The sequence below is a fragment of the Cladophialophora immunda genome (assembly GCF_000835495.1).
Source record: "Cladophialophora immunda strain CBS 83496 unplaced genomic scaffold supercont1.4, whole genome shotgun sequence".
Classification (NCBI taxonomy): Eukaryota; Fungi; Ascomycota; class Eurotiomycetes; order Chaetothyriales; family Herpotrichiellaceae; genus Cladophialophora; species Cladophialophora immunda.
In genome coordinates this window covers 3,686,015-3,710,404 of record NW_015622544.1, presented here as the reverse complement: position 1 = coordinate 3,710,404, position 24,390 = coordinate 3,686,015, and the positions used below count along the sequence as shown (strand labels likewise).

The window sequence follows — 24,390 nt, the reverse complement described above, 5'->3', positions numbered from 1 at the left end:
AAGTTGCAGCTCGCCAAAAAAAATCTGGTCCGAGTGACTTACAAGCAGGGGACTCACCTCCTCGTTATCAGTGGGGAAGCTACGGCCGATCATTGCTTATCGGCGACGGTACGAAGCGTCGAAGCCAGGAGGGTGCGAACCTATTGTTTCGCTCACCAACACCTCACCAGGACCTCATGTAAATGTATACCCTATTTTTCTTTGTCGAGGCCTGTACTAAGTCTCTGGCTCATCTTCGTCTTGTTCGAGCTCATGATACCCTCCGTCAACGGCCAGTGGTGAGAGATCGGCTTCCTTCTCTCGCATCACATACCGTCTCACAAGCCAAGGTAAGAACTCGGTCGTCTGATACTTCACAAATGTCCTCGTAGGCACAGAGAAGACATCGTCCAGCTCGTCCAGTGTCTTCAGGCGGGTCTCAGGTAGAAAGAGGAAGACTAGCACCACCGCCACCACATTCAGTCCTGCGTACAACGCAAAGGCTCCCTGAGACTGGAGGGCGGTGAGGATTCGCGGGAACGTCAAGGACAGGATAGCCGCCCAAAAGTTCGCCGTGGCCACCGCAAAACTCATGCCGATCTCTCGATGCGACAAGGGGAACACTTCTGCTGAATAGCTGTTCGGAACCGGCCCCATCCCCGGCGAGTACAAGGCACAGAAGACATATATCAAGGTCGCAAGCAGTCCGAAGCGCAGAGGATTGTGGGCTGGGATGTTGAAACTCAGCCCGGCAGCCAGCATGGTGACCGCCATTGGTGGTAACGTCAGCAGGAGAAGCGACCTCCTCCCAAGTGTGTCCATGGTCCATATGGCAGGGAAAGCCCCCAGAAAGTTGATGAACCCAAACACGCAGGATGCCAGCAAGGCACCGAAGTCAGAGAACCCCGCGTCCGAGAAGATGGTCGATGAATAGAAGGCGATGATGTTGATGCCGCACAGCTGCTGAGATAGCATCACAACGTAAGAAGCCGTAGTAGCCCGCCTGATGCGCGGCACGATGAAAAGATCCAAAACCTTCCGGAGGAAGGAAGTGTCTTTCTGGTCTTCGATTTTCAACCTCGCCGTCCTTTGTATGTACGAGGCATAGAGTTCCTTCGCTGCCAGCAACTCGCTATTCCGCAATCTGCAGAGTGATTGAAATGCGAGATCGTAGCGGTCCCCATGTTTCACGTACCATGCCGGCGATTCGGGACACATGTACAACATCAATAGTAAAGGTATGGTTGGGATAAAAGGAGCCGCAAGTTGGAGTCTCCAGGCGTCGTCGCCATACTGACCAAAAAGTCAGCCTCGTCATGTTATTAAAACTCGCCTTTGGACGTACGCTGTAGGCTGCGGCGTTAGCAATGAACCCCAAGAACAGTCCAAAAGCTGTCCACATCTGCCAGGATACCGCTAGACCGCCACGGATGACCTACGCAACGGTTAGTCCGCATCGGCAACGGTAGAGGGTCCGTGAAGACGAAACGCCACCAAGGTCAATCTACTCTTCGAGACTGGGGGGCATACTCACAGCAGGAGCGCACTCAGCCGCGTACACCGACACGGTACTGGCATTGATACCCAATCCAGTACCGAGGATGAAGCGGAAACCCAATAACTGCGGCCAGGTCTTGCTTAGAGAGGACCCAAGGTTGGCAACGAGGCAGAGGGCGGCCCCGAAGAAGACAGCACCACGCCGACCGAGCAAATTGTTGACAGGGTCCGAAAGCCAGGCACCTCTATACAAATCAGAGCCCGGTGAGCCAATGGGAGACGAGCAGGGCAGAGAAACACTTACAGGAGCCCCGTGCTGAGATAGATGCCGCTGTTGATCAGGCCGACAATGAACGTATCATGTTTGCTATTCGACCCGATGCCGAAGGCCTTTGGGAAGTACAGGTTGGCGCCGTTCATGCCCGTCTGTGCCCAGCCTTGTTCTATCGCCCCGACCGAACACACGAGGATGGTGAAATAGAGCATCTTGGGTTGGCGCCATTTTCGCTCCGTCTCATCCTGCAAAGCTTGTTGTTCCAATGTGGAGAGCCCGAGGTGGTCCAGGGGAGGTTGACCTTGGAGTATGACCGCGGCTTTATGTAAGACGTCGACGTGTCGTGTGAGTCGATGTGATTGAGCAAAGAGCTGCACGCCCTCGAAGGTTGCATCTCTAGGGGGTTGATGGGACTCGCGCAGTGAAGAAGACTGCGCGTGGGCGTCGGGCCCAGCTTGTTCTCGATGATGGACCTGGCCTTTGACCATTGCGAATACGATTAATTTGATCAGATGACTGAATCACTCATTCAATTCATCCCCAGACCAATGTGCTTGCTTACTCAAGGTATGCTGGCCTTAGGCAACCTCAGCAACTCCCCAGGTATAGAGATGTGGCAACGTGTGCTCTCGACGTTTCTGGCCGGCACAGAAAGCCCTCCGCCGTTTTGTGTCAGACCAACTAGCAACAGAGGCAAATTGACTTTTTTGGGCAGACGGCGAGACGGGAACAGTTATTAGCCCGTCACCAGTTTACCAGTTTGCGTCAGTATACTGGTACAAAAGGCGAGGAAGAATATGCTTCACCGTAACCCGCGAGGCTAACGTCCTTGGGAGACGCCACGACGCCTAGAACGCCTAAATTTGGGATGCGTGGCGTTCCTGCAGATGCGAGTGAGAATGCGCTGGATCGGTTTCTGACCACGCTTGACCTCCTTGGAGCGTGGCAATCAGGCTATGGCTTTCTTTGATTCTTTCACCCGGCCGCGCCATGGAGGGGGCCATCGGCTGGACTACGCTGTGGCATGACTGATAGACCCGACGACGAATGGGTTAGAGATCTTTCGCACAACCCATCTGCTCACCCTCGGCGGTAGATATGGGGGCGGGCACCTTATCGAATGAGGCGACTTCAATGTCCTTCCTCCTTTTGGAACCTTTTCCCCCCGCGTCGAGGGTGGGAAGCCTAAAGGGAGATGACAAAGACTCCCAAGCATATTATGCTGACATGGTCTCCATCTTGGGGAGATATACAGCTGCCTGGAATGTCACCCTACGTCCAATAGACGGCCAAGGTCGGCCACGGCCCTGTCAGATTGAGCCCATAATATGCAAAACAGCTCGAGATGCGGTACCCCTACATCAGGCTGCGTTGCATTCAGTCGGGGCTCGAGCGACCGATGGCCATTCGAAGTCGAAGTCACCGTCCTGGGTCGAGGTAAGCTGATTCCAGCTCACTGCTAGGGGGAAAACAAAACTATATATGTCGCGTGATATTGGCCTCCCTGGGTCGCCTTTCTCTTCTACCCGTCAAGACCAGCGTCTCTCAAAGGTTGCCCCTGTTTCTTCCCAGGACCAAAACGACGTCGCGTCTTCACGATGACCAAACTCTCCGCCGCCACCGCGACCAACCCAACGAACCTCCCGCCTCGCTATGAGATCCGGCGGTTGACAGAGGAGCATATCGCCTGGGCCAAGGCAATCGTGCTGCACTCGAACATATTCTACTCCCCCGTGTGGCCGGTGTGCTACCCGGAAGCGAAGACGGCGCGGATGTATCGGGCCTCCCACGCCGCGGACTACCTGGTCCGGCACCAGATCGGGTCGGGCCACAGTTTCGGCGTCTTCGACCTGGAGTACCAGTTCAAGCGCGCGGAGTCGAAGCCGGACGGGAAGCTGTACTGGGACCTGGAGGACACCACGCTCGACAAGGACCAGCTCCTGGAGCAGATGGACTTCCCGCTGGTCAGCGTGGCCTTGGCCTACGACGGGTTCCACGAGCTGGACATGGAGAAGATCGGCCCGCTGGTCGAGTGCCTCCCGCTGTTCGGGACCATCTACCACGTGCTGGGGGCGTCGGACCCGCGCGACGAGGCCAGCTGGAAGCCCACGGGGGAGCGCCAGGTGCTGATGCGCAACGCCACGAGCACCCGCCACGACGCCGAGGGCAAGGGCGTCATGAAGGGCCTGGCGCAGTTCCTGATGCGCTACGCCGCCGAGCAGGGCTTCCGCGCCATCCAGATCGAATGTCTCGCCGACGCCGTCCACAAAGTCTGGTCCCAGCCCCCGCCGCCGTTCAAGAGCACCGTCATCTGCGAGTTCTACACCCAGGAGTACGAGGAGGAGGTCGAGGTCGACGGCGTCAAGACGAAGATCAGGCCCTTCGGGGAGGCCAAGCAACGGGCCACCAAGGTCTATTGCGAGCTGACACCGACTCAGAACGGGCACGCTCATGCACCCGCGGCGGTCCCGGCCGTCGGTGCCCTGGGTTGAGGATATTCGGACACAGCGCGGAGTTTTTTGACGTTATTGCAAGCCGGTCGTGGCTAGAATCTCGGGTTTTGTTGTAATCATCACAATTAAACGTCCCCATTTCTCTACACCATATACACACACACCGACGTCCGTCGACGTTCAATATAGCTCGTTGCACGATGAGATGCCGTTTCCACTCCTCACTCCGTAAAGACCTTGCCTGCTTCAACGACCTCGAAACACTTCATGGTATGATCCCAGACCTTTTTTCTCATTTCCTCCCTGTTGAACTTCTGGTATGCTTTCGCGTTGATCTTGCTCTCGCCATTCCAGGTGAGGGAGTAAACTCCGCTTCCAGGCGCCCCGTCTGTTCCTGTGACGGCGCCCTCCCTTCTCTGGGAGCCATCCACCGGTCGTGGAGGATATCGATCCGACGACGCAAGGGACAGCATTCTCTCCCCACACTCACCCGTTGGCACGGTCAGGAACCGCCCGAAGAACGGCAAGACGAACCAGTGGACGATTATTCTGAACCAGAGCGGCAACTCCGTGCTGTGGTAGCCTGGTCCTATAACGAGGCCCGGGAAAATGTGGATCAGAGCGAGCTTTCTCGGGTGTCGTTGGGCCAAGGTCTCCATGAAGAGGGCGTGCATGTAACACATGTGGGATCGGGCCAACGAATAGCTGTATCGGCTCAAATCGCGAAGGGACAGGTCGTCCGGATACAACTTGCCTTCCATGCCTGCCGCGTAGACCGAGACGACGGTCGCGGGAAGCTGGGAACTGAGAAGCAGGGGGAGCAACTTGGTAATAATCCTCATGCGAGAGTAGTACATGAGCGACATCGTCACATCGATCCCCTCTTTCGTATCTGTGGCGTCGTCAGCAGAAGCGCCGCAGCTCATACCCTCGAGCAATTGCAGACACACCTTTCCGCGGAAGAAAGGGCATCCCGCCTTGAGATACCATCAGGTAGTCAATCCTCGGATCTTGGCTCTCCTTTTCCTCCAACTGAACGATCTCTGCGCAAAGGCGGTCGACGTCGCTGATCAACGAGAGGTCGTCGGCCTTGAGGAACTTGAACTGACCCTGCGGGCAGGCGCCACGACAGTCGGCGAGGATGCCTTCAGCGGCTTTGGCATTTCTCCCCACAACGTATGCCCGCAACCCTTTACCTCCCTTTGCCTCGGCCGCGGCCAAAGCGCGAAGTGTGAATTGTCCTATACCGCCTGTGCCACCAAAGAACACAGCCACCAAAGGCTGGCTCTGAACCAGGGAAGTGTTCGACGCGCGGACGACGTCTAAGTTGACCATGGTGAAAGGAAAATGGAGTGAAGATGGAGCAGCAGCGTGCGAGAAGGTAGAATCACTCTCCTATAAATGCTTCAGCATCAACATGAAATAGTGATTGCCTGCACTAGCGGTCGTTGTCGCAAGAGATTAGCATCACTCGAAGCAGCATAGAACCGCCAATAGGCAAAGTCTAGGAGTGAAATGTGCCAATAGGTGGCCAGCGGGTGGAAACGCACTAACTTCCATTCGTATTGCAAAGATGTAATAATAATTAATTAAGGCGAGTCATGACCGTCTTTGGCCTAGTATACGGCGGACTCGGTCGAACAAAATGCCCAACACCTGGTATCTCGTTTCTAGCAAGTCAGTCATCGCAAAGCTCGCTCCGACCCTCCGTACTATGGATCCCAGGGAGAGACCTGCAAGGGCGGCATCGTTCGGTCGGATTTTTCGGGTATAGAATTCGGTCAATTTGACTTCCGAGTCCGTTACCAAACGTTATAGGCCCGTTTTCGGACAGCTTTGTCACTTTCGCACATACTAGGAGCATTCAAACCCCTTGAGGCTCCTGCACCACGACGAGCAGAGGCCGAGCATCGTGTTTCCAGACCTTTGAGATTGTGCTAGCTTTCTTGATGGTGAAGTAGAAGTCTAATCAAGAGGCTTCCCCCGTACGTCTTCCAGGAATGTGGTTGTTGTTTTAATAAGTTGGGAAGCCAGCATGGTGAGCCGGTATACGAGTGTGGACAGGGCCGTGATTGCAGACTGGGTGAACGCAGCGCCTGCCAGATCAGCTTGTGCATCAGAATGGAAGAATATAGAAGGCCAGGAGCAGCTCAATAGAGGCTCTCTAGCAGCCATAGGGTCGACATCGGTAATATCTCGAATAGACGGCCCAGCACAGGATCTCGAAATGATACATAGGCAACCAAAGCTTGATGAGTCCCTTGAGTCATAAGTATTGAGATGCTTGAAGAGATGTCGAAACAGATACCTTGGTAGGTATGAGACGAGTTCTCTTAAGCTAGAGTCAATCGAGGACCTAAAGACTGCTCTCTCAGCATCAGACAACGAAACCCCTGAAAGAGAGCTCACCTATTGTGCGACCAGTCAATTCAGCTCTCATTTTTCCAACCAGTGAATAGAGAGGCAAGACGACTGTGACGACTTCACAGTAGGCCATCAAAGACCTGTGAAACGGCGGCCTTGCGCCTGCCTGCTGCCTCTGCTAAGGCTGTGAGCATTGCTCACGCTTCAGATCAGGAAATGCTGAGCCATATCCATATCGCTCACAGCGGAATCGGGTAGATCCCAACACCAGAAGCATCCTCAGCAGCTTCTCTCTGTTGAATTTGACTTTGCATCCGTCAGGCTGGACAAGACCGGCCATTTCCGGGACGTGGGCTAGCTCGCTCGCTCCGACTCGGCCACATGTCGTGGGGGCTAGAACTGGCCACCAGGCGATCATCAGAGCCATTGGGCCTTTCCCTCAGAGCATGATCTCTTCCTACTCACGAATCCTCAACGCTCCCGGGTCGGATGGTCCCTCTACATCTCGGTGCCGAAGCCGTCTGCCGAACATTCTGTTTAACTTGGAAGAGGAGGCGTTGAACAATATTGGGATCAGGATTTGAGATGCAATTCGCCGACTTTCCTGAGGCCCACGAGCAGGACACATCGCCGTCAGCCACTCCGAGAAGACTGATCTTCAAATCCACCTCTCAGCCCTATCAGGGCCTCTTCGGCGACCCATGCCATGGGGGACGCCACCACCCATAGCTCGCTCGAGCCGCGCACACCGTGCTTGTTGCAGGATTCAGGAAGTTGCATCTTCCTCGAACTAGGCTCCGTGATAATGGCAATGCGCAATGCGCAATGTTCCCGGTCCTTGACGTGCCTCATCTGTGGTCGAGGAAAAGGCGGTGAAGCGGCCACAAAAGCAGCATTTCGATGGACGAAAAGGGATGGCGCTCGGCCTTAGGTTCCCCGGGAGCCTGTGGCTTCCACTAGGAGATGAGGGTTCCTGAACGAAATGTTGGGGAGCCATTATTGAGGTGGATATCCTTTCAAGACTTTCCCGCGCCCTCATTCTAGCAGAAGCATTGGAATTATGGTCCAGTCGCGGGGGATGGGTCCCTGACTTTCGGGCGTTTCGAGGCCATTCCTGCTATCAAACTCAGGCACCACCTCCAGGTGAGTAACCTGCCCGTGTGCTCAAATCTTCCGAGTGTCCCTGCTCTGAGTCTAAATGCTACAGATGCTACAGAGGTCGGAGACGCGGCCGGGTCTCTGCTGCTGGACGGGGTATTCCTCGTTCCGTGACGAGGCAACCAAGTGTGCAACAACTGCATGTGGGATGGGGGGGACACCTAATGGAGGCACTAAGGCAAGCACATGCAGTGACAGACAGACCCTACTTCCTGATGGGTTGCAGATGGCTCAGTCGCCAAGGGTGCACAATCACAAAACCATGTTCGAGCCTCCCAAGTCCCCAGTCTGCTGCTCCTTATTGATCGGCGATGCGCCTCATGCAACCATGGCCGCATGGACGTGCATGGAGACTCCGTAGCGTGAGTGGAAACCCTGGTCACATTCCTGTTCGGTCCGCGCCCGACTCAACTCATGTCAATCCGGAGCTCCAAGTTGATTCGTTGAGAGGGAAAGTCTGCTGGAGGGCATGATGAGCCCCTCCTGGGCTTATGGTGGGCTCATTGATGCTTTGTGGATGTTCTCGCCCTGCAGGAGCTTTTACCCGGGAAGGACGGGCCTTCAATACGCCTCCATGGTCTTTGCTCGACAAGGAACCCGTCGTTTTCGCGAAATACGGTCTCAACTGAGTCGAGTTGCAGCGACTCGCAGCGGTTCCAGGGTACAGATCGGAAGCATATTTTTGCTCCTTGCCCACCTGCATCACGGATTGGTGCCCAAGCTACAATACGGCAGACCGGTGCTCGGTGGCTAGCTGAAGACTTCAGCAGCTCACTGTCCAACCATAATGATTAAGCCACCAAATTCCTAGCTGTCCAAGCGCGAAATCTCGCTGACTGTGCTTTTCTCTGTTGCTGCACATGTGACGCCCGACTAATGTATTCCTGTTCAGACTGAGATAGAGATTGCCTAGCTATCTCGGAGCAAGACAAGACGCAGAAGTCGAAAGTAGGTATCAACAAATTTTGGAGGTCAGCCCAAAGCCACCAACGCCTCGACCCCTTCTGTCGGGTGATCCAGAGGAAATAGGTGGTCTAGAGGCTGGTGTGTGCCCCCAAGAATGCTGGGACCATGCCTTTTCCTCGTTCCAGAAGTCTACGCAGCCAGGCTCCCTCAGTCAGGCAAGCCTCCTATCGATGTCCAACGGCCACAACAGACACCCGGCCGTTTAAGAGTTTGGATTCTCCCAAAGACTAAGCAACAGCTTCGTAAACTACTCGAGGATGACCAGGCCCATAATTTCTATCATCATCGACTTCCCAACATTGAGCCCGTGGACCAATCCATCACCCTCTGTCTGGCCCTGGTTCCCTTTCCCCTAATTTCTCCCTTTTTTTGGCATCACTATTTCGCCGAATCCTGGACAGTATTCATTTCTCCCATGATACCATTAAACTCTCTTTTTTTCTTGTTTTCCCCCCATCCATCCATCCATCCATCCTCCTCTCCCTTTCCAAACTCAAACCGAAAAAAAAATAGAGTCAAGAAACGGTGATCGGAACGAATACCCACAAACGAGAGCTCTTCGATTCAAGGGGACACCGCCAGATTGGAGATCGTAGATCGTGACACCTAAACCCGCGATCATCGTGTAACGTTTCGTCAGGACGCAGAGGCAGAGCCCGACCTAACCCACAGGGGATAGATTAGGAACTCAAAATCCGCCGTCCAAGATGCGCCCCCCTTTCCCCCTCAGCCATTACGAAGAGGTGTGAGCTCGTTACTTGTTTTGCTTTTGCTTTTGCTTTTTTGGTGTATGTGGATGGGTATGTGTGTCCCTGTTTCCGAATAGCAACGGTTCTTTTGGTCTGTGGACCTGGGGGGGATAATAGGGAGGGGCCGGAAGGGGAGGGGATTGGAATGAACGGAGGGAGGGAGAGAGGGTAATGAGGGCAAAGTCAATCAGTATCAACGAGTGACAACTCTCCTACGTTGATTCCCCAACACACAAACCTCGATCAAGTCAAAGCCCATGTCATTTCTTCTCTCTCCCTCTCCGGGTCAATTCCATTTAGATTGGCCGAAAGTAAGGCAGAGAGACATTTGGATCAGGCTTGAATGGACGTCCCACTTTGCGCCCCTCCCTCTTTCCTATGAACGGCGTCTTGCATTTACGAAAGAGAGAGGGCAGATGGGGGAGGTGGGTGGGCGTGTCTTCTCTTTGATGCTAAGGCTCTCTCTCCGTCTTCTCCCCCCTCCTCCTTCTCTTTCTATTGAGCCGGGGTATGGTTAGTGTTAATCCTAAACCCAAGGAAATGGCCAGGGTTCTGAGCCAGATTGACTCACCTGGCCGACTGATTCATTGCTTGAGCAAATCGCGATATGCAGCGGCTGGGGAAACGGGGGTGGATTTGGGGAGTCGAGATGGTGTGTTTGATTCTGGGAAAGGGTCGCAAACACATACACACACACACACACACACACACACACACACACACACACACACACACACACACACACACACACTATTACCTTCTCCCAAAGACGCACACCGTATTGTATCTCTCTCTGGGGCTCCATTAGGCTGGTGGCCACGAAAGGGATGAGTGCATCACAGCACCCCATCCACCTTTCATGCAGCTTACCAGATCTCAACTGGAGCGAAGAAATAGATTTTAGTGCAAAATTCATGCATACCTCCCCCTTTACCCAATAGTATTGATGGTGCCTGGTCTAGGTCTGTTGTTTTAGCAGTAATGAGCTCGAACAATGACAACGCATCTCCACGCAAAGGGAGAAATGCCCCTGTGGAACTCTGGAGAGAAGTGCAAAAGAGTAAGAATCTACTTTTCTCGCCCCGTGAGAGGAGAAGCGAAGAATGTCAGTAGTTACTACAGGGCCACCCAACAGCTGCCACAGCCAGTGGAAAGGAAAAGAAAATATATCGAGTGGGTGAGGAGTTGCTCACCTGGCTGGTCATCTGGACCTGGTTTCAAATTGACCAGATTTGTTGTCCTCAGGAAGAGGAAGAACACCTCCTCGTCTCTGGTGAAAGTGGATAGCAGAGCCATAGAGAGGTGATATACTCCATAGACCTAGTCTGCTGCTTCAACCTGGCATCTTACCGTCCTGTCGACCGCGTTGATCCCTCAGGCAGAGTGCAACCCTTTGCTCGACTTACCAGAGAAATCGGGCGTCAGGCAGTGGCGAGAACGGAGTGGCTAGCCCGCCTCCTCCATGTGCAATTCTAGGCGATGCGACAGGGAAGAGGGTAGCTGGCCACAGGGATCCGTCCACCTGACACATGCTCACACGGACATTCAACACCCCCTGCCCCAAGGGAATAGATGGATGCCACCGTGATTGATCGAGTCGCACTGGGGGCATTCTGCACTCGAGGTCGTCTTTGCCTCTCGGCCACGGTCCTCCCCCCCAAGTCGCAAGGGCGGCCGAAGAGAACCGTAACCATCGCCACCATACCTTCAATGGATCTCTACAACCCACACCAGATACAGCCTGTTGTCCCAGCTATCCGTACGCATTGCATTGTTTGGTTGTTTTGTGACCCAAATCTTCCTGCCCAGGGTTCTCGTGCTCCAGCCCCCCTAACCCTCATGAGTTTTCACCTATCTAGCCCTGTCCATGCTGCCATGTCCTTCAGTGGAAAAGGAGAATAATGGTCCCAATCTGAAATTCTCTTCATTTCCCACGAGGCACCTTTGAGCCTCAGCTTCCCGTTCAACCTCTTCCCTGGCCTCCTAGATGACCCTGAACTGCAAAATGAAAATCACAACTTTTTTGATTGAAGCAAAGACAGAAAAGGAAAATGTCGGCGTGGTAGGGCCTTATGGAAAAGCCCAAAGTTGCCGTAGTTGTGTCTCGTGTGCCGAGTTGTCCAAGCAGTGTGTTTAGAAGTACAATCTGGAGAATACCCCGGGTCCTCGAATGATATGATGTCCGGGGCGACGTCGATCCGCATGTCGAATAGACACTTGTTCGTCAGAGAAAAGAATTTGATGCATGTCGTCGTGAACCAGCCGGTCACATCATTTGATCTTGGGTCATGCCACCCGTGGCCTCTTGACCTTCCATGGCCTCGTTGCCGTTGGCATTCGTGTATTTGACGTAACTCAGTCCAAGAGGGCGACCGCCGTACATGTAGCCGGTGAATTTCGCTGCCAACGTTAGCATACACCGTGTGTGAGAGAATGAGGTTGAACGCACAGATGGCTGTCTCGGCGTTGTCGGCGCTGTCGAACTCGACCACACCACTTCCTCGGGATCGTCCACTTGGTTCATATTGGATCTCGGCGCGTTCGACTTTGCCAATAGTGGTGAACAGTTCGACCAAGTCTTCGTTGCTCGTAGACCAAGGGAGCTGCATGGCGGTCAGCTTGACAGTTTCTCCAGCTGAAAACGGGGAGTCACTCACGTTTCGCACGTAGATCGTCTGGCTTCTCTCGCCGCCAGAGGTTGCGAAGTCGGTGAAGGGGTTAGGTGCTGCTGGTTCTTGAGCTGCACCACCAGCATAACCACCACCACCGCCTCCGCCTCCGCCGCCTCCATATCCACCGCCAAATCCGCCTCGAGAATAGCCACCACCACCGCCGTAGCCTCCACGGCCTCCGAAGCCTCCCCTGCCGCCGCCGTATCCACCACGCATGCCGAATCCTCCGCCGAATCCTCCTCGTCCACCGTATCCCATGCCAGGCCCGCCGCTGCCTGCGTAGCGATCCTCTCGGACCTCAAGGGCGCGGCCGTGCCAGTCATATCCGTTGAATTGCTGAATGGCGTTACGAGCGTCGTTAGGAGATTCGAAGGCGACGATTCCAGTTCCTTTGGGACGACCACTTGGATCCACGTGCACATCGGCTCGAATAACCGTTCCTTCCTGAGCTGCAATACGTAAGATTTATCGTCAGTTCGACGTTGAAGAGGAACCACTTACCAGCCTGGCGGAAGAGATCTTTTAGATCTTGCCAGCCAACATTGAATGGGAGCTAAGGAGTCCATGTCAACAGATAGTTCAATGAGCAAATGCAACGGGGAAGAGAAACAGACATTGGAAATGTAGAGCTGTCGGCCGCCGCTGCCGCCTCCGCCACCACCACCACCACCACCACCGGCACCCATACCGCCACCGTAAGGGCCACCACCATAGCCGAAACCACCTCGACCAGTGTCAAAGCCGCCGCGGGCCGATGGGCCAGTAAATCGGGGTTCTGTTTCGCGATCCTAATTGCGAAATGAGGCGGTCAGTAACGTTGAAAAAGTTGAGCCTTTGGCGTGGACAAAAGGGTCGCGCACCTCTCGGACGTAGACGAGACGGCCCATAAGGCTCTGGTTGCTGAGTGTTTGGATAGCCTGTTGGGCTTGTTCCCTAGTTGCGTATTCCACAATCCTAGTTTGAGTCAGAAAACGGGCCCAACATTTGCAGATCTGGCAAAGTTTGCACTTACCCGCATCCCTACATTAACCCGTGGACCAGGTCCAACCCGTCAATCCAACGTCCAACAAAAATAACCAAAAAGGAAGACCAGTAGAACCAGCCGCATCACACAATGGCGCCCACCTTCGACATTCCATTCGGAAGAGTCAAGACATCAGCAAAGAGAACTTCTCCAGCTAAATTTCGGCATCAGTCAAGAGTTGCGAGATGTGACGGGAAACCCCTGAAAACCGACCTTGTCTCATGAAATCCTTGAGATGGTGCCATTTGACGTCGTAAGCCAAATTGCCCACATAGACACGGCGGTCTTGTTGAGAAGACTCGCGCACTGACTGCATCATTTGTTCTTTTGCCGCGGCACGATCTTCGAACGTTCTAGGTGGTGGTCGACCTCCGCCGGCGTAGCCTGACCCTCCAGAGTATCCTCCAGTTGGGTTGGGTGCACCACTCATGGGACTTCTTGACCGGCGCTCACTTCGGCGGTAGTCGTCGCCTCGGCTGCGAGAGCGGCTTCGGGGAGAGTAGGAACGGCGGCTGCGTCGTGGACTGCGCGATCGGCGGCGGGGTGAACGAGATCGATCTGATCGGTCCCTCTGAAAACGGTCAGAATATTGGTGAACAATGGTGGTCATAGTGTGGGAGCGGAGAGGGCTCGAATTTAAAGTGTCGCGCAGGTGAGTTCTAGGCCGAGTCACACGTGCAAGTGAATGGTCGAGTCACGCTATTGTTGGGTCAAACAGAAGAGACAGTGAATCTGTTCCGTTTGATTCGGGTGCCCGCCACGAAGGACATAAGGCAGAAGTGGACCCAGGCCGATTGGGAATGGTCGTGGTGAAGCCGGAAACAACTTCACACCCAATCTCGGTCGTCGCAACCCTCGATCTGTGCGCGGGGACAAGGAAATCGTTTCACTTACTAGAGATTCACCACGTTAGCCAACAGACGCTCGGGGACGGGGGGAAGAAGAAAAAGAAAAGAGACGGTGAAGATGAGGTTGGGCAGAGACAGAGTTTGATGCAATGTAGATGGGACAGGCACATGTAGGGCAGGACAGGGTGATGATCGGGAAGGGCCAGTGCCAGAATGGCTAGCTTGGGCCACCGAAAACGAGAAGGAAAAAGAGAAAGGAAGGGAGAGACAGACCCATGATAATCGATTGCCGAGAGCTCGTGCGGCGGGTTTTGACTGTTGACTTCTACGAGATCAGGATCGCATGCACGAAAATGCAGGAAGGGAGGGGGGTAGAGAGACCAGCTAACAAGGTTTCCCGAGTAGTACAAGGGCTGTCTGGAGCTGTACGCAAAACGCGGGCAGCTCAATTCGTCCTGGGTGGAGCGGCTTCTCAGGGCCTCGAAATCGTCGGAGACGGAGGGGGGGCAAGAGACAGGATTCCTTTGACACGACGCAACACAATGCAGAGCAAATCTGACAGAGCCTCAAGCGGCGCGCCCTTAGACCGATTCTCTGCGATACGTGTTCGAGGTTGCTCGTCTGGCCGGATAAAATTTTCTCTTGACAGAACAAACTTGGGTCAAGGCAGCGAAAGCCCAGTCGGGAGCGGCGGGGCGAACGAGGACAACCTGGGAGTGGAGTCTGTGACTGTTGCCGTGCTTGACGCTGTGCCCAGGAGGTGGACGTAATTGGGCGATGGTATGGGCGAGGAGAAGGGGGCTGTTTTGTTGGATTGTTGCCTTGTTTTGCGAGGTAATGCTGGGATTGGAAACCTGCGCCGTCACCACCATTTCAGTCAGCACTTCGTTCACCATGCTGCGATTCTCTCTCATGCGCTCCGTCTCCCCTCAAAGTATGAATTCCACAAGGACTCTTTCTCGCCCAACTGGTGGCAACCACTGTCCGGGACGACTGTGGGTGGCACTCAACTCCTCCCTCCTCCTCCTTCTCGTTCCCCATTGCGGTGCAGGGGGTGTTGGACCAACCAGAAGACGGACACAATGGGCCCAATTGGCTTGTGTCAGAGGCGTCAAGACAGGGTCCGTTCGGAAAGGTGCCCAATGGGGACAACCAAGAAGCAGGATGGCAGTCGATCGAGTAAGCCGGCAAGGCAGCGTTCTGGGGCCTAATGGCAGAGGGACAGGTCCGGGCTCGGTGAGCGGACACGGGCGACGGGGAGGGTAAAGGAGGGTCAGTTATGGGAAAGGCTCGGATGTGGTTAATGCAAGCTACGACGCAGGAGGAGCAAGATGGATGCAGGTGTTGAAGGGCAAAGTAGGTCGAATTGGATGCGATGGCTGCGATGGGCGCAAGTGTGACGGGAGAAAAAGGCGAAGGCACGACGTCTGAGTGGCCCGTCGGCCTTGGCGCTAGCGATCGGCTTTGACTTCTTGGTCTCTGCGACTCGTGCTGGTGGCTCTGCCTTCCCTGTCAACTTCCTCTCGACGCATCGGACCTCGTGTTGTCTCGTCCATTGTTACCAGGGTCCCTCCTCCTCCTCCTCTCTCCACGGCTCTAGTGGTGGTGTATCCATCCGACAGAGAGTTGCCTGAAGGGGGCCGGGGTGCACGAAAAAGAGGTCCAGATCCCAGATCCCGCCAGGCCAACAGCCAGGAAATGAGCGCCTCCAGCAGTGACACTCCTCTCCTTTTTCACTCCTGCCTGACGCGTGTGTTCCCCACGAGAAAGTACTGTACTGCCATCTGCAAAGCTAACGAGCTACGGCGTCCTTTGTTCCTCCACTGACGCAAACTCTCTCTTTGTGGCGTACGCAGGCCGCCTCAGTAACGTGCCGTTGGAAGAAAGGAAAAAAAAAAGGCAAAGTCACTGGTTGTATTACGCCATAGAGGATAAAAGCTACAGGGAAGGTCTTCTAATCAGTCTCGCTCGAAATATCACTGAATGCAGCCCGCGCGGAGTATTCTTCCAGCTTTTAGCTTTTGCTTGTCTGCGGGCTAACGGCACGATCATAGCAGAAGCCGGGATTTCATGCCTCTCAATAAAACGCGAGGAGAAGTACAAATCTGAGCCCACGGACATTTCCTCGACTTACCCAATATGAACCATCGTGGGGCTCCCCAGCAGGAAAAGATCCCAAGTCTTAAGATTTGCATGGTCATTTTGTGTGTGGCTTCGCAACGACACACTTAGCACACAACTTGTTTCAGCTTTACCTAGTTTCTTCATGCAAGGAGACTGGCAGGCCTTCTGGCGCCCCCAACGCTGCACAACGCATGTTAAAAAGAACCAGGGTTTGCTGACCTGTTCGTACGAACGATAAGATCGGCGTTCCAGTGGCGCTGTGACCAGCTTGCCAGCTCCACTATTACTGCCGCCGTTCGCCGATGTTTGTGACCAAGAGTCAGGACTCTGGTGTCAATGGAGCACAGGAGACCATCCGCTTGAGGGGTTGCGACATTACGGAGCAGCTGAGCTTGACACATTTCGCCGATGCTGGAGAAGCCTCTTCAATAGCGGCTGAAGTGGAGGGCCGGAAACACCTTGGTCCATGCACCTCGCAAAGCCTAGGCTGTATTTTTCAGGTGAGGAGCCCGCAAGCCACCAGGGCGGCAACAAAGATCAGTGGTTCAGCTCGGCCATGCCCAGCCAAATCGGCGCGAAGCAGAAGCGCGGAAATACGGGTGCGCACGCCTGGCGGCGCTTGGGCGATCCACCGGGACTCCAGTTCCGCGACAACCGTGAACAACCATCTTTCAACCTCGCCCGGGGGGCGTGCCATGCGTCGGCGCAAGGGACCTTATCTTTGGCTCTTCTCCGCACAGCTGACCGGGTTTGGAGCAGTCCTAGAGCACCTACAACTACCTGGTGGTTCCCTGCTCTCACACACGTCTGGCGAGCGGGGAAATGGGCACAGCAGAGGAATTTCAAATTCTGGTCCTCGAACATTTACCGAAAATGGCTCCAAAGCAACCCACCACCGGCAAGATGTAGCCGATCTGTGCGTTGACCCGCAAAGGTGCAAATGCAACCTCGTACCCTGGCGTGCTTGGAAAGATCTGCTGCCTAGAGTCTCGCTGACTCGACATCATGATGGTGCTTCGTGGGTCAATCGAGCCATGCCTGCTCACGGCAAGGAGCTTCACTCGCCGTATTCTGTTGCCCCAGCTTGCCGTGCCTGGATTGTATTCGACCAAGGCAATTGCGCAATTCCACGCTACAACACCAAAGCTAAAAACAACCCATCACTCTCACGGAGCCAAATCGTACAAGGTTGCACTCCTCCCTTGACTACTAGATCGGAGGTCTTCCCCAAAGCGGAGTGTCCGATGAAGGCGTCGGAACATGAGGGAGCGACTAGGGCGGCTATGGACAAACCCGAGATGGGCAGCTCAGTGCAAGTCCGGAGGACCTAGGTAAATGCCTAGATACCTGACTGCTAGTCGCGCAGTCCGGAGCCATGTTGCGCCGGTTCAGATAAGGGTATCTTGGTAGGAACAAGTTCAGTATCTACAAGTAACTATAGAATTAAAATGTGCCGAAAGTTCCCTGTAGAAGTCGGACACCCATTCCGAGCCAATGAATTACGCTGCCTCCCACGTGCCAAGCGCGGTAAGGCTGAGAGAAATTTGGGGTTGACATGGAACAGGATTCCGTGGTGGTCGAGGAAACAATTTTGTCTGGGCACGTCGTGAAGCTAGTTTCATCGTTCGTCGGATGGTTGCAGATGATGTGCAGCTCGCTCTTCCTCTGACCTCGAACCGTGGACCGCTGTAGATCCATTGTCCATTGAGTCTCCACATCTCGACTTGCCGCATCCCGCTCTGCCCCAAGCCTTCCTTTTCGCCAACCCACCTCCATCACACCCTGCTATACTCCCGCAGCAATCATGCCTATCGCCCACGGGAGGACCTTAGCCCTCGTACGACCGCTGAGATTGACTGCGACTGCGACTGCGGTGCAGCCAAGCCACGCTCTTGGACACAGACCAGCTCTCTCACGGACCTACTTCTCCATCCACCATCCAGATCCTGCACCGTTCCCCGAGACCCAAGATCGAATCCTTTCGGCTGCCATTAGTCGAGTACCTCAACATGGCTTCACGGAACGGGCATTGGCGTTGGGAGCTAAGGATGCTGGATACCTCGATGTTACCGTCCAGCTCTTCCCCCGGGGTGTCTTTGATCTCATCAATTACCACCTGGTAACGCAAAGACTGGCGTTAAAAGATACTGTACAGTTTCCAGAGAGTTCTACGTTGGGCTTGGGAGCAAAAGTTAGGACGCTGACCATGTCACGGCTGAGAGCAAATGCAGAAATCATCCATCAATGGCAAGGGGTAAGTTCACCACATTTCCGCAACGAGGCACTCACTGAATCATTGTCTCTGCAGGCCCTCGGCTATATGTCACTCCTCGAGAACATCCCTGCATCGATGAAAGAACTTCATGCTTTGTCGGATGAGATTTGGTATCTCGCCGGAGACACCGCAGTCGACTTCTCCTGGTACACGAAACGAGCCTCCCTCGCAGCCGTCTACGCAAGTGCAGAGTTGTTCATGACAAGGGATACATCACAAGAATTCTCAGCAACAGAGGAATTCCTCGACCGCAGGTTGGGAGATGTACAACTCCTCGGAGGCACTGTTGGAGGACTGTCACAATATCTTGGCTTCTGGGCGAGCAACAGCGTGAATTTGGCCAGATCTTGGGGTATGAGGGTGTGAAAGACGGAGGAAGGGGATTCAAACCTTTGTTTCACTTCCGAGAGAATATCTCATCCGGCCTGTCGCCTTTGGTAACCCAGTCTATCCACCGAAGTGGGTATTCAGAAGGTACTGCACACCTGCCAAAGAGATGGGCGAAAGACGCTTCACCTCGTCTTATTCTCTCTATCCACCTCCGACGGTTTCCAAAGCCGGCGAAAAGGGATTTTGGTCGCCCTTGAATATATGGGATTACTACAGAAGCGAGGAGGTATGAATGGTGGTCATTCACCGTGCAAAAATGGATATCACATGAAATTCCCGCCAGAGGTGCCTTTCAGCTTGGCTATCGGACTTTGACGTCCTCGGTCATTGATACGGGGGTTCGGTTCCCAAAAGGCGGTCGAGCCTCGAGGAAGAGCTTGTCAAATGCTGGGTCACTGACAGCAAGAAGACAAACGGTAACATCTATGCCTCGTGGTGGCATCGTTGAGGAATTTAATCCATTGACAACCAGGTTGCTGCGATATGTCGATTCAGCACTGTCAAGGGCATACAAGGAGGCCGGTGAAAGAAAACTGGCTATTCTACTGCACCTGGACGTTCTCCATTGCCCGGAAGCCAATGATTGTCGCGGATCTTTGTTTGCATCCAAGGAAACCATTCAGCAGTGCCCGCTGTCCCAAATAGCATGTGTGTTCAACGAAGCCCGAGGGTGTTTGACCCACCGGTCTTATGGTGGTGCTTCACGACTTCCCAGGCAGAGCCTAGGTGTGTCCTCTAAGGGAAAGATTGTAACAACAAGTGGATATACTGTTTAATATCGATAGCATACATGTACTCTGGACCGCAATGACTGCAAAGAAAATTCTGGAAATCTCTTGTTCATAAACGCTAGGGGAAAACGTAGCCGAGTAGTTTGATATTTTGGCAGCTCTCAGACCTCGGTGAGGCCTTCAAGCCCAGTCGAACATCAATCTACAATGCTCATTACTGCTATCAACTCGCGTTAAGACTCTGTACTCATGTTGAGTGAGAGTCTATCCTGATCGTGAATTGGGCACTCGAAGCGTGGCCTTTGCTCCACACCTCTCGCGCGATGGGAGAGCAATAGACCGACGTCAAAGGTTTCCAAGAAAAGCCCCAACTACTCTTCCTCCACCTCTCAGATGTCGTAGTGCTGCAGATCAAACCCGGCATTCCCTTGGAGTCGTCTGAGAGACGGCATCGGCATCAGCAATGCAGGCGTCGCCATCCAAAGCCCGCGCCCAAGCCATCGCGTCGCACTCCTGGTCCATCGTCCACACATGGCTCGCGAGGCTCTACCACCCGACACCTGTGCCGGCGTTCGAACGCAACGCCGCCACGCTCAAGGCCTTGCAGAGCCTCATGGCGGAGAACATAGCCGCGGATCGAGTGCGAGAACTGCTGTTTGAGGCCAAAGTCGAGGAGCTGGCGGCTGGGGAGGAAGCGGCGCGGCTGGAACGGCGGGCGACCTTGACGGACCTGGAGAACAGTTGCGGTGCGAATGCGATTCTGTCCTTGCTCGAGACCTCGCTGGCGTCGTCTTCCCGGACAGCACTGCAGTCGCTTGCGAGCTCGGTCGTCCTTCTGGGCTGCGTCTCCTCGACGACATCGACGGACGCCAGCGTCCTTCGAACCCTCACCTCTCAAATCGTCAACATCCCCCGCCAAACCTTTGCGCAGGAGTCCCAACTCTCAGCCATCGAAACGCTCACAGCGACTCTCCAGAGCCAAATAACCGAGACCCAAAAGGCCCTCGCTGCCTTCGCCGAGAGGACTACTCCTCGGCCGGCTCACCTGCGGGACGACGACGACGACGACGATCCACCCTCGCCGTCCTTCCCGCCGCCGACCACGCTTTCCCCGGCCACCCCACCACCGACGACTTCGCTGCTTCCCTCGGCGATTACTACGACGACGACGACAACAACAACAATGGATTACTCGCACCTCCACGGGGTCACGCTCCAGCACCAGCGCGAGACGAAACAACTAGCCCTCAAATCCGCCGAGTACAAGTCGCAGATTGACGCCCTCTCGCGCGCGCTGCAGCAGCGGCCCAGCTCCAATCTCTGGGACGGCGAAGACGACGAGCCCGACCCCACCGCCGTCCTCGCCGCGAAGCAGCGGTCGCTGGGTGCCAAGAAGAAGCAGATCGAGGCGCTGGAAGGCCGCCTCAGGCAGTTCCACGGCCTGCCTCCGGACGTTGACGGATCGCGCGCCGAGGTGCGCCGGGCCCAGGGGGAATTGGACCGGCTGAGAGGACGGAGGGATGAGTTGTTCGAGGCCCTGTAGTAGAGTAGCCGGCTGGGACACCAGCGCTTGATCTGTAACATTACCGGTCATTCAGACCCGTCCACTCGCACGGCGGCAATATAGAGTGAGCCGCATCAGAGGGAGGGGAGTAGCCATTCCCTACTTTACATATGTCACCGAAGTGCATCAGGCATCGGAAGAACCAAGACCAGGAAAGGGAAGAGTGGTTGGAAATAAGGGCTTTGGTGCGTCTAAGCCATCAGATATCCGCCAGCGCCGACGCTGGGCTGAGACTAATACATTATAGATCTCTCCGTGTCCTCTTGGAATTTCTTCAGTCCAACTCGCACAGGGTACGTCACAATCAATCCCATATGAAAGCTCCTGTTCAAACAGCAATCCTCGCACGTTTCATCGTGTTCCTCCCAGCCTCCTCGGCTTCTTCTCTTGCCCGTTTCCTCTCCTCCCTCAGCCGTTCCTTCTCTTTCTTGGCCTGGAGGTATTTCTCCGTATGCATCAGTGGTTGCCCATCTTTACCTTTGACAGTCATGTCATGAAGGACAGGCGGCCTCGTGAAGAACAGCACACGTCCTTGATCGTCTTGTGGGAATTGGTCACGGATGTGTTTCGGAATCGATTCATTGGCCGTGTCCGAGAGCACAAAGACTTCGGCGACGCGCTGATCGGGGTAAGTGGTGGCGGCCGTCGAGGCAAAAGGTCCATATGATTGAGCCGGGTTGATGGTGGCGGCACCAGCTGGTTGTACTTGAGGTGGACGATTGTACATCCCCTGGGAGGGAGTGGTAGAAGATGAGTAGTTTGCGGGGTGGGCGGGAGTCAATGTCGGCTGCGGGTGGATTTGGGGGTGCGGGTTATAAGGATGGTGTGATGGCTGGGAGGCCGGGGTCTGGGGTGCAATGGTTGCATGGGATTGTGGCTGTGATTGTTGATAGGAGGTCTGTCGGCCATATTGAGGCGCAGGCGAGATTGACTGGTGTTGGAATGTATTGGGAGTCAAAGAGGGTGATGGGCGTGTCATCTGAGATTGCAGACTCGGTGGAACGTGACTTCCTGCGCCATTCGGCATGGGACGTTGTGCCATGTTGGCGACAGTGCTCATCGAAGGCTGTCTCGCAATCGGCGCTGGTGGTGTAGGAGGAGGCGGAGGCGTCGGTTCCGGGGGCGGCGATTGCTATGAGATAGAGAAGTCAGTGAAAATGCTGCAGAGAAAAACAAACAAGAGCAAGATGATAGAAGCAGTACCCAGGGCACACATCAACACATCATCAATCAGAGAACTCACATTTTCGTCGCGGGCATGTTTATGGATTCCACCCACGATTGGCGGTGCGTTGGGATGGCCCCATTGAGGAGAAGGAATCTCGTCCGTCTCTTTCATGGTGTCCTTCAAGAGATGTTTGAGTGGGCTGGGCACTTTCTTGATCTTTCGAGGCACCTCAAACAAATCCATCTCATAATCTTTGTCTCGCACCTCATCAGGCAAACAACTGGCCCATGTCTTGATCTTGTTGAATCTGTGCTTCTCCTCATTGTACCGGGCTTCACAGACATAGACGTCTTTTGTGGGATCGATGTTTCGAGGCCTGCCACGAGTGTATCTGGTGAAGAACATGACAAAACAACGATCGATCACTTCCTCGATCCTATGATCCCGGTACTGACCCGTCTTGACCACCTCGTTCGGCCAGAAGTGCTTCTCGTACTGATGTACGGTTTGTTCTGGTCGGTAGTACCAGCACGCATTTATCCACTTCTGGCCATCAGAATCCTCCCAAGTCCGGTAGATTTGAGCGACAATCGGCTTGGTCACATCATTTTGGTTCTGGATATGGACCCAGTCACCGACCTTCCAGAGCTCATTTTTGTAGAAAATCCCATTTGGCAAGGGTCTTCTGCCGTCTTCCATGAGGTATTCTTCGTCAGGTTTGGCCTTTTCAATTTCGGCCAATTTCTGTGCTTCTGCTTGGAGGTCTACCGCATCCTGGTAGATTTCACTTCCATCCTCGTTGAATTGCATTGCATTGTTGAAGAGAAGATCAAGATCCTTCATGAAGTGCTCGAGGGACTGGTATTTCTTTCTTTTGGCCTTCTTCTTGATGGTGTCGAGAGCAATCGGGTCTTTGATCTCAATAAAATAAGCTGGATACTCCATCTTATCGGGCAATCGCTCAAAATGACGGATTTTCAGGTTACCGTCGTCGTCCTTCGGCTTACGGAGGCCTTTCAGGATGGCTTTGATTCGCGCCTCCATCGGCGTGTCCACCTTGGGGGGTCGTCCTCGTCGCTTCCGAAGATCTGCGTCGTCGCGTCTGTCATCGTCTTCGTCGCGACCCTTCCGTCCTGAAATGCTATGTCGAGCGCTTTTCCGTCTTCGCTTCCTGCGATCGTCTTCAGAATCGTCATCATCGTCATCATCCTCGTCGTCCTCATTGTCTTCGTCTTCGTCGGACACTGGGCTCGGCTCAGGGGTTGCATCGGGAATCTCTCCGAGATCTGGGAAGACAGTTTCATCTTCTTGGATCAAGCCTTCATCCACCAGCTTCTTGAGTTCCTCCTTGAAAACCGTCTGCAAAAGAAGGACGTCGCGTACGGGGGCCGAATTCGGTCTGTTGTATACCTGCGCGTTGTGGACAATCAAGGCAAAATCGCGGACGAACTCAGGGATGCCCGTGTATTGCTTTCTTTGTATCTTCTGCTTAAGAGTACTGAGAGCCACAGGGTCCTTGATGATTTCGTGGTAATCTGGTAGGACTCGTCGGTTGGGCTTGCGCCTAAAGAGCTGAGCAGGATAGTAGTCCCTGGAGATGAGATTAGCCTGGGAGGCGATCGACTTGAGCACCGGGCCGCACAGACTCATCCTTGACTTTGGTCTTGTAGTTTGACACGATATCGGTGATGTTTTTCAAAGCCCTGTACTGGTCAACAGAGACGGGAGGCTCCTCTTGTCCTTCTCCGGCGGCGTCCTCAGCTTCGTCAGCTTCGTCAGCTTCTTCAGCTTCTTCGGCACCGTCGCCTTCATTGTCGGATTTGTCGTCGGCTGCATCCTCTTCCTTGACAGCGGGCTCGACTTCGATGGACTCGACTGGCTCGGTCACGGGCGCATCTGCGGTTTCGGATTCGGCCATGTCGATTTGTCGCGCAACTATCGCAACTCGCTGGCGACGTGGAAACTGGACTGCAAAGGCACCACTCGCGAAGACATATGTAGGGGATCTAGGCACTAAGGGCAATATCAGGGAGATGGACGAGGCGATGATGTTGTCGCGACTCTACAGGGAATGCGACAGGCGACATTGCGCCCTGAACTGCGAACTGCGAACTGCGGGCAAAATCTGGGGGGCGCGGCGATAAAGTCTTGGCG

At 54.4% G+C, this 24,390-nt stretch overlaps 8 protein-coding genes across 9 annotated transcripts; 4 read left to right on the top strand and 4 right to left on the bottom strand.

Annotated features, from left to right (window-relative positions):
* Positions 1 to 100: 100 nt before the first annotated feature.
* On the bottom strand, positions 101 to 2,488 carry PV07_07647 (uncharacterized protein). The gene is made up of 4 exons (XM_016394750.1): positions 1,781 to 2,488; positions 1,514 to 1,721; positions 1,325 to 1,414; positions 101 to 1,272 (listed from the first exon to the last, which is right to left on the bottom strand). The coding sequence occupies exons 1-4, from the start codon at positions 2,236 to 2,238 to the stop codon at positions 217 to 219; spliced, it is 1,812 nt and encodes a 603-aa protein (XP_016248169.1). The 5' UTR covers positions 2,239 to 2,488; the 3' UTR covers positions 101 to 216.
* A 346-nt stretch (positions 2,489 to 2,834) lies between these two features.
* PV07_07646 (uncharacterized protein) lies at positions 2,835 to 4,409 on the top strand. The gene has a single exon (XM_016394749.1). It carries the CDS (start codon positions 3,349 to 3,351, stop codon positions 4,240 to 4,242), a length of 894 nt encoding a protein of 297 aa, XP_016248168.1. The 5' UTR covers positions 2,835 to 3,348; the 3' UTR covers positions 4,243 to 4,409.
* Positions 4,272 to 5,594, bottom strand: PV07_07645 (uncharacterized protein). The gene is made up of 2 exons (XM_016394748.1): positions 5,154 to 5,594; positions 4,272 to 5,095 (listed from the first exon to the last, which is right to left on the bottom strand). The coding sequence occupies exons 1-2, from the start codon at positions 5,536 to 5,538 to the stop codon at positions 4,425 to 4,427; spliced, it is 1,056 nt and encodes a 351-aa protein (XP_016248167.1). The 5' UTR covers positions 5,539 to 5,594; the 3' UTR covers positions 4,272 to 4,424.
* Positions 5,595 to 7,519: 1,925 nt separating this feature from the next.
* PV07_07644 (uncharacterized protein) lies at positions 7,520 to 8,341 on the top strand. Its single transcript, XM_016394747.1, has 2 exons — positions 7,520 to 7,710; positions 7,775 to 8,341. The coding sequence occupies exon 2, from the start codon at positions 7,775 to 7,777 to the stop codon at positions 8,084 to 8,086; it is 312 nt and encodes a 103-aa protein (XP_016248166.1). The 5' UTR covers positions 7,520 to 7,710; the 3' UTR covers positions 8,087 to 8,341.
* A 1,985-nt stretch (positions 8,342 to 10,326) lies between these two features.
* On the bottom strand, positions 10,327 to 15,437 carry PV07_07643. 2 transcript variants are annotated; one of them, XM_016394746.1, is made up of 12 exons: positions 15,052 to 15,437; positions 14,374 to 14,838; positions 14,031 to 14,306; positions 13,350 to 13,707; positions 13,238 to 13,290; positions 13,125 to 13,132; positions 12,973 to 13,066; positions 12,727 to 12,900; positions 12,614 to 12,665; positions 12,098 to 12,561; positions 11,890 to 12,043; positions 10,327 to 11,840 (listed from the first exon to the last, which is right to left on the bottom strand). In XM_016394746.1, exons 4-12 carry the CDS (start codon positions 13,564 to 13,566, stop codon positions 11,707 to 11,709), a joined length of 1,350 nt encoding a protein of 449 aa, XP_016248165.1. In that variant the 5' UTR covers positions 13,567 to 13,707; positions 14,031 to 14,306; positions 14,374 to 14,838; positions 15,052 to 15,437; the 3' UTR covers positions 10,327 to 11,706. The 2 variants fall into 2 exon arrangements, with proteins under 2 accessions (XP_016248165.1, XP_016248164.1); XM_016394745.1 differs by having other exon boundaries at positions 14,374 to 15,437.
* A 2,259-nt stretch (positions 15,438 to 17,696) lies between these two features.
* PV07_07642 (rpsU-divergently transcribed protein) lies at positions 17,697 to 19,605 on the top strand. The gene is made up of 2 exons (XM_016394744.1): positions 17,697 to 18,362; positions 18,417 to 19,605. The coding sequence occupies exons 1-2, from the start codon at positions 17,913 to 17,915 to the stop codon at positions 18,747 to 18,749; spliced, it is 783 nt and encodes a 260-aa protein (XP_016248163.1). The 5' UTR covers positions 17,697 to 17,912; the 3' UTR covers positions 18,750 to 19,605.
* Positions 19,606 to 19,704: 99 nt separating this feature from the next.
* Positions 19,705 to 21,711, top strand: PV07_07641 (uncharacterized protein). Its single transcript, XM_016394743.1, has 2 exons — positions 19,705 to 21,253; positions 21,316 to 21,711. Exon 1 carries the CDS (start codon positions 19,968 to 19,970, stop codon positions 21,045 to 21,047), a length of 1,080 nt encoding a protein of 359 aa, XP_016248162.1. The 5' UTR covers positions 19,705 to 19,967; the 3' UTR covers positions 21,048 to 21,253; positions 21,316 to 21,711.
* Positions 21,238 to 24,314, bottom strand: PV07_07640 (uncharacterized protein). Its single transcript, XM_016394742.1, has 3 exons — positions 23,883 to 24,314; positions 22,312 to 23,827; positions 21,238 to 22,200 (listed from the first exon to the last, which is right to left on the bottom strand). Exons 1-3 carry the CDS (start codon positions 24,152 to 24,154, stop codon positions 21,397 to 21,399), a joined length of 2,592 nt encoding a protein of 863 aa, XP_016248161.1. The 5' UTR covers positions 24,155 to 24,314; the 3' UTR covers positions 21,238 to 21,396.
* Between the last annotated feature and the right edge of the window lie 76 nt (positions 24,315 to 24,390).

What these genes read in the sequence shown, in the direction of transcription:
- PV07_07643 (XM_016394745.1), bottom strand. Translation starts at nt 13,566, where the DNA reads ATGAGTGGTGCACCCAACCCAACTGGAGGATACTCTGGAGGGTCAGGC. An exon ending in CAAGGATTTCATGAGACAAG is followed by an intron (nt 13,291 to 13,349) that starts GTCGGTTTTCAG and finishes GCCGAAATTTAG; the next exon opens with CTGGAGAAGTTCTCTTTGCT. An exon ending in AGACGATCTACGTGCGAAAC is followed by an intron (nt 12,044 to 12,097) that starts GTGAGTGACTCC and finishes ACCGCCATGCAG; the next exon opens with CTCCCTTGGTCTACGAGCAA.
- PV07_07642 (XM_016394744.1), top strand. Translation starts at nt 17,913, where the DNA reads ATGCCTATCGCCCACGGGAGGACCTTAGCCCTCGTACGACCGCTGAGA. An exon ending in TCATCCATCAATGGCAAGGG is followed by an intron (nt 18,363 to 18,416) that starts GTAAGTTCACCA and finishes TTGTCTCTGCAG; the next exon opens with GCCCTCGGCTATATGTCACT.
- PV07_07647 (XM_016394750.1), bottom strand. Translation starts at nt 2,238, where the DNA reads ATGGTCAAAGGCCAGGTCCATCATCGAGAACAAGCTGGGCCCGACGCC. An exon ending in TATCTCAGCACGGGGCTCCT is followed by an intron (nt 1,722 to 1,780) that starts GTAAGTGTTTCT and finishes TGATTTGTATAG; the next exon opens with AGGTGCCTGGCTTTCGGACC. An exon ending in CTAACGCCGCAGCCTACAGC is followed by an intron (nt 1,273 to 1,324) that starts GTACGTCCAAAG and finishes CTTTTTGGTCAG; the next exon opens with TATGGCGACGACGCCTGGAG.
- PV07_07646 (XM_016394749.1), top strand. Translation starts at nt 3,349, where the DNA reads ATGACCAAACTCTCCGCCGCCACCGCGACCAACCCAACGAACCTCCCG.
- PV07_07644 (XM_016394747.1), top strand. Translation starts at nt 7,775, where the DNA reads ATGCTACAGAGGTCGGAGACGCGGCCGGGTCTCTGCTGCTGGACGGGG.
- PV07_07645 (XM_016394748.1), bottom strand. Translation starts at nt 5,538, where the DNA reads ATGGTCAACTTAGACGTCGTCCGCGCGTCGAACACTTCCCTGGTTCAG. An exon ending in GCCCTTTCTTCCGCGGAAAG is followed by an intron (nt 5,096 to 5,153) that starts GTGTGTCTGCAA and finishes ACGACGCCACAG; the next exon opens with ATACGAAAGAGGGGATCGAT.
- PV07_07640 (XM_016394742.1), bottom strand. Translation starts at nt 24,154, where the DNA reads ATGGCCGAATCCGAAACCGCAGATGCGCCCGTGACCGAGCCAGTCGAG. An exon ending in AAGACCAAAGTCAAGGATGA is followed by an intron (nt 23,828 to 23,882) that starts GTCTGTGCGGCC and finishes TCTCATCTCCAG; the next exon opens with GGACTACTATCCTGCTCAGC. An exon ending in AACATGCCCGCGACGAAAAT is followed by an intron (nt 22,201 to 22,311) that starts GTGAGTTCTCTG and finishes TCTATCTCATAG; the next exon opens with CAATCGCCGCCCCCGGAACC.
- PV07_07641 (XM_016394743.1), top strand. Translation starts at nt 19,968, where the DNA reads ATGCAGGCGTCGCCATCCAAAGCCCGCGCCCAAGCCATCGCGTCGCAC.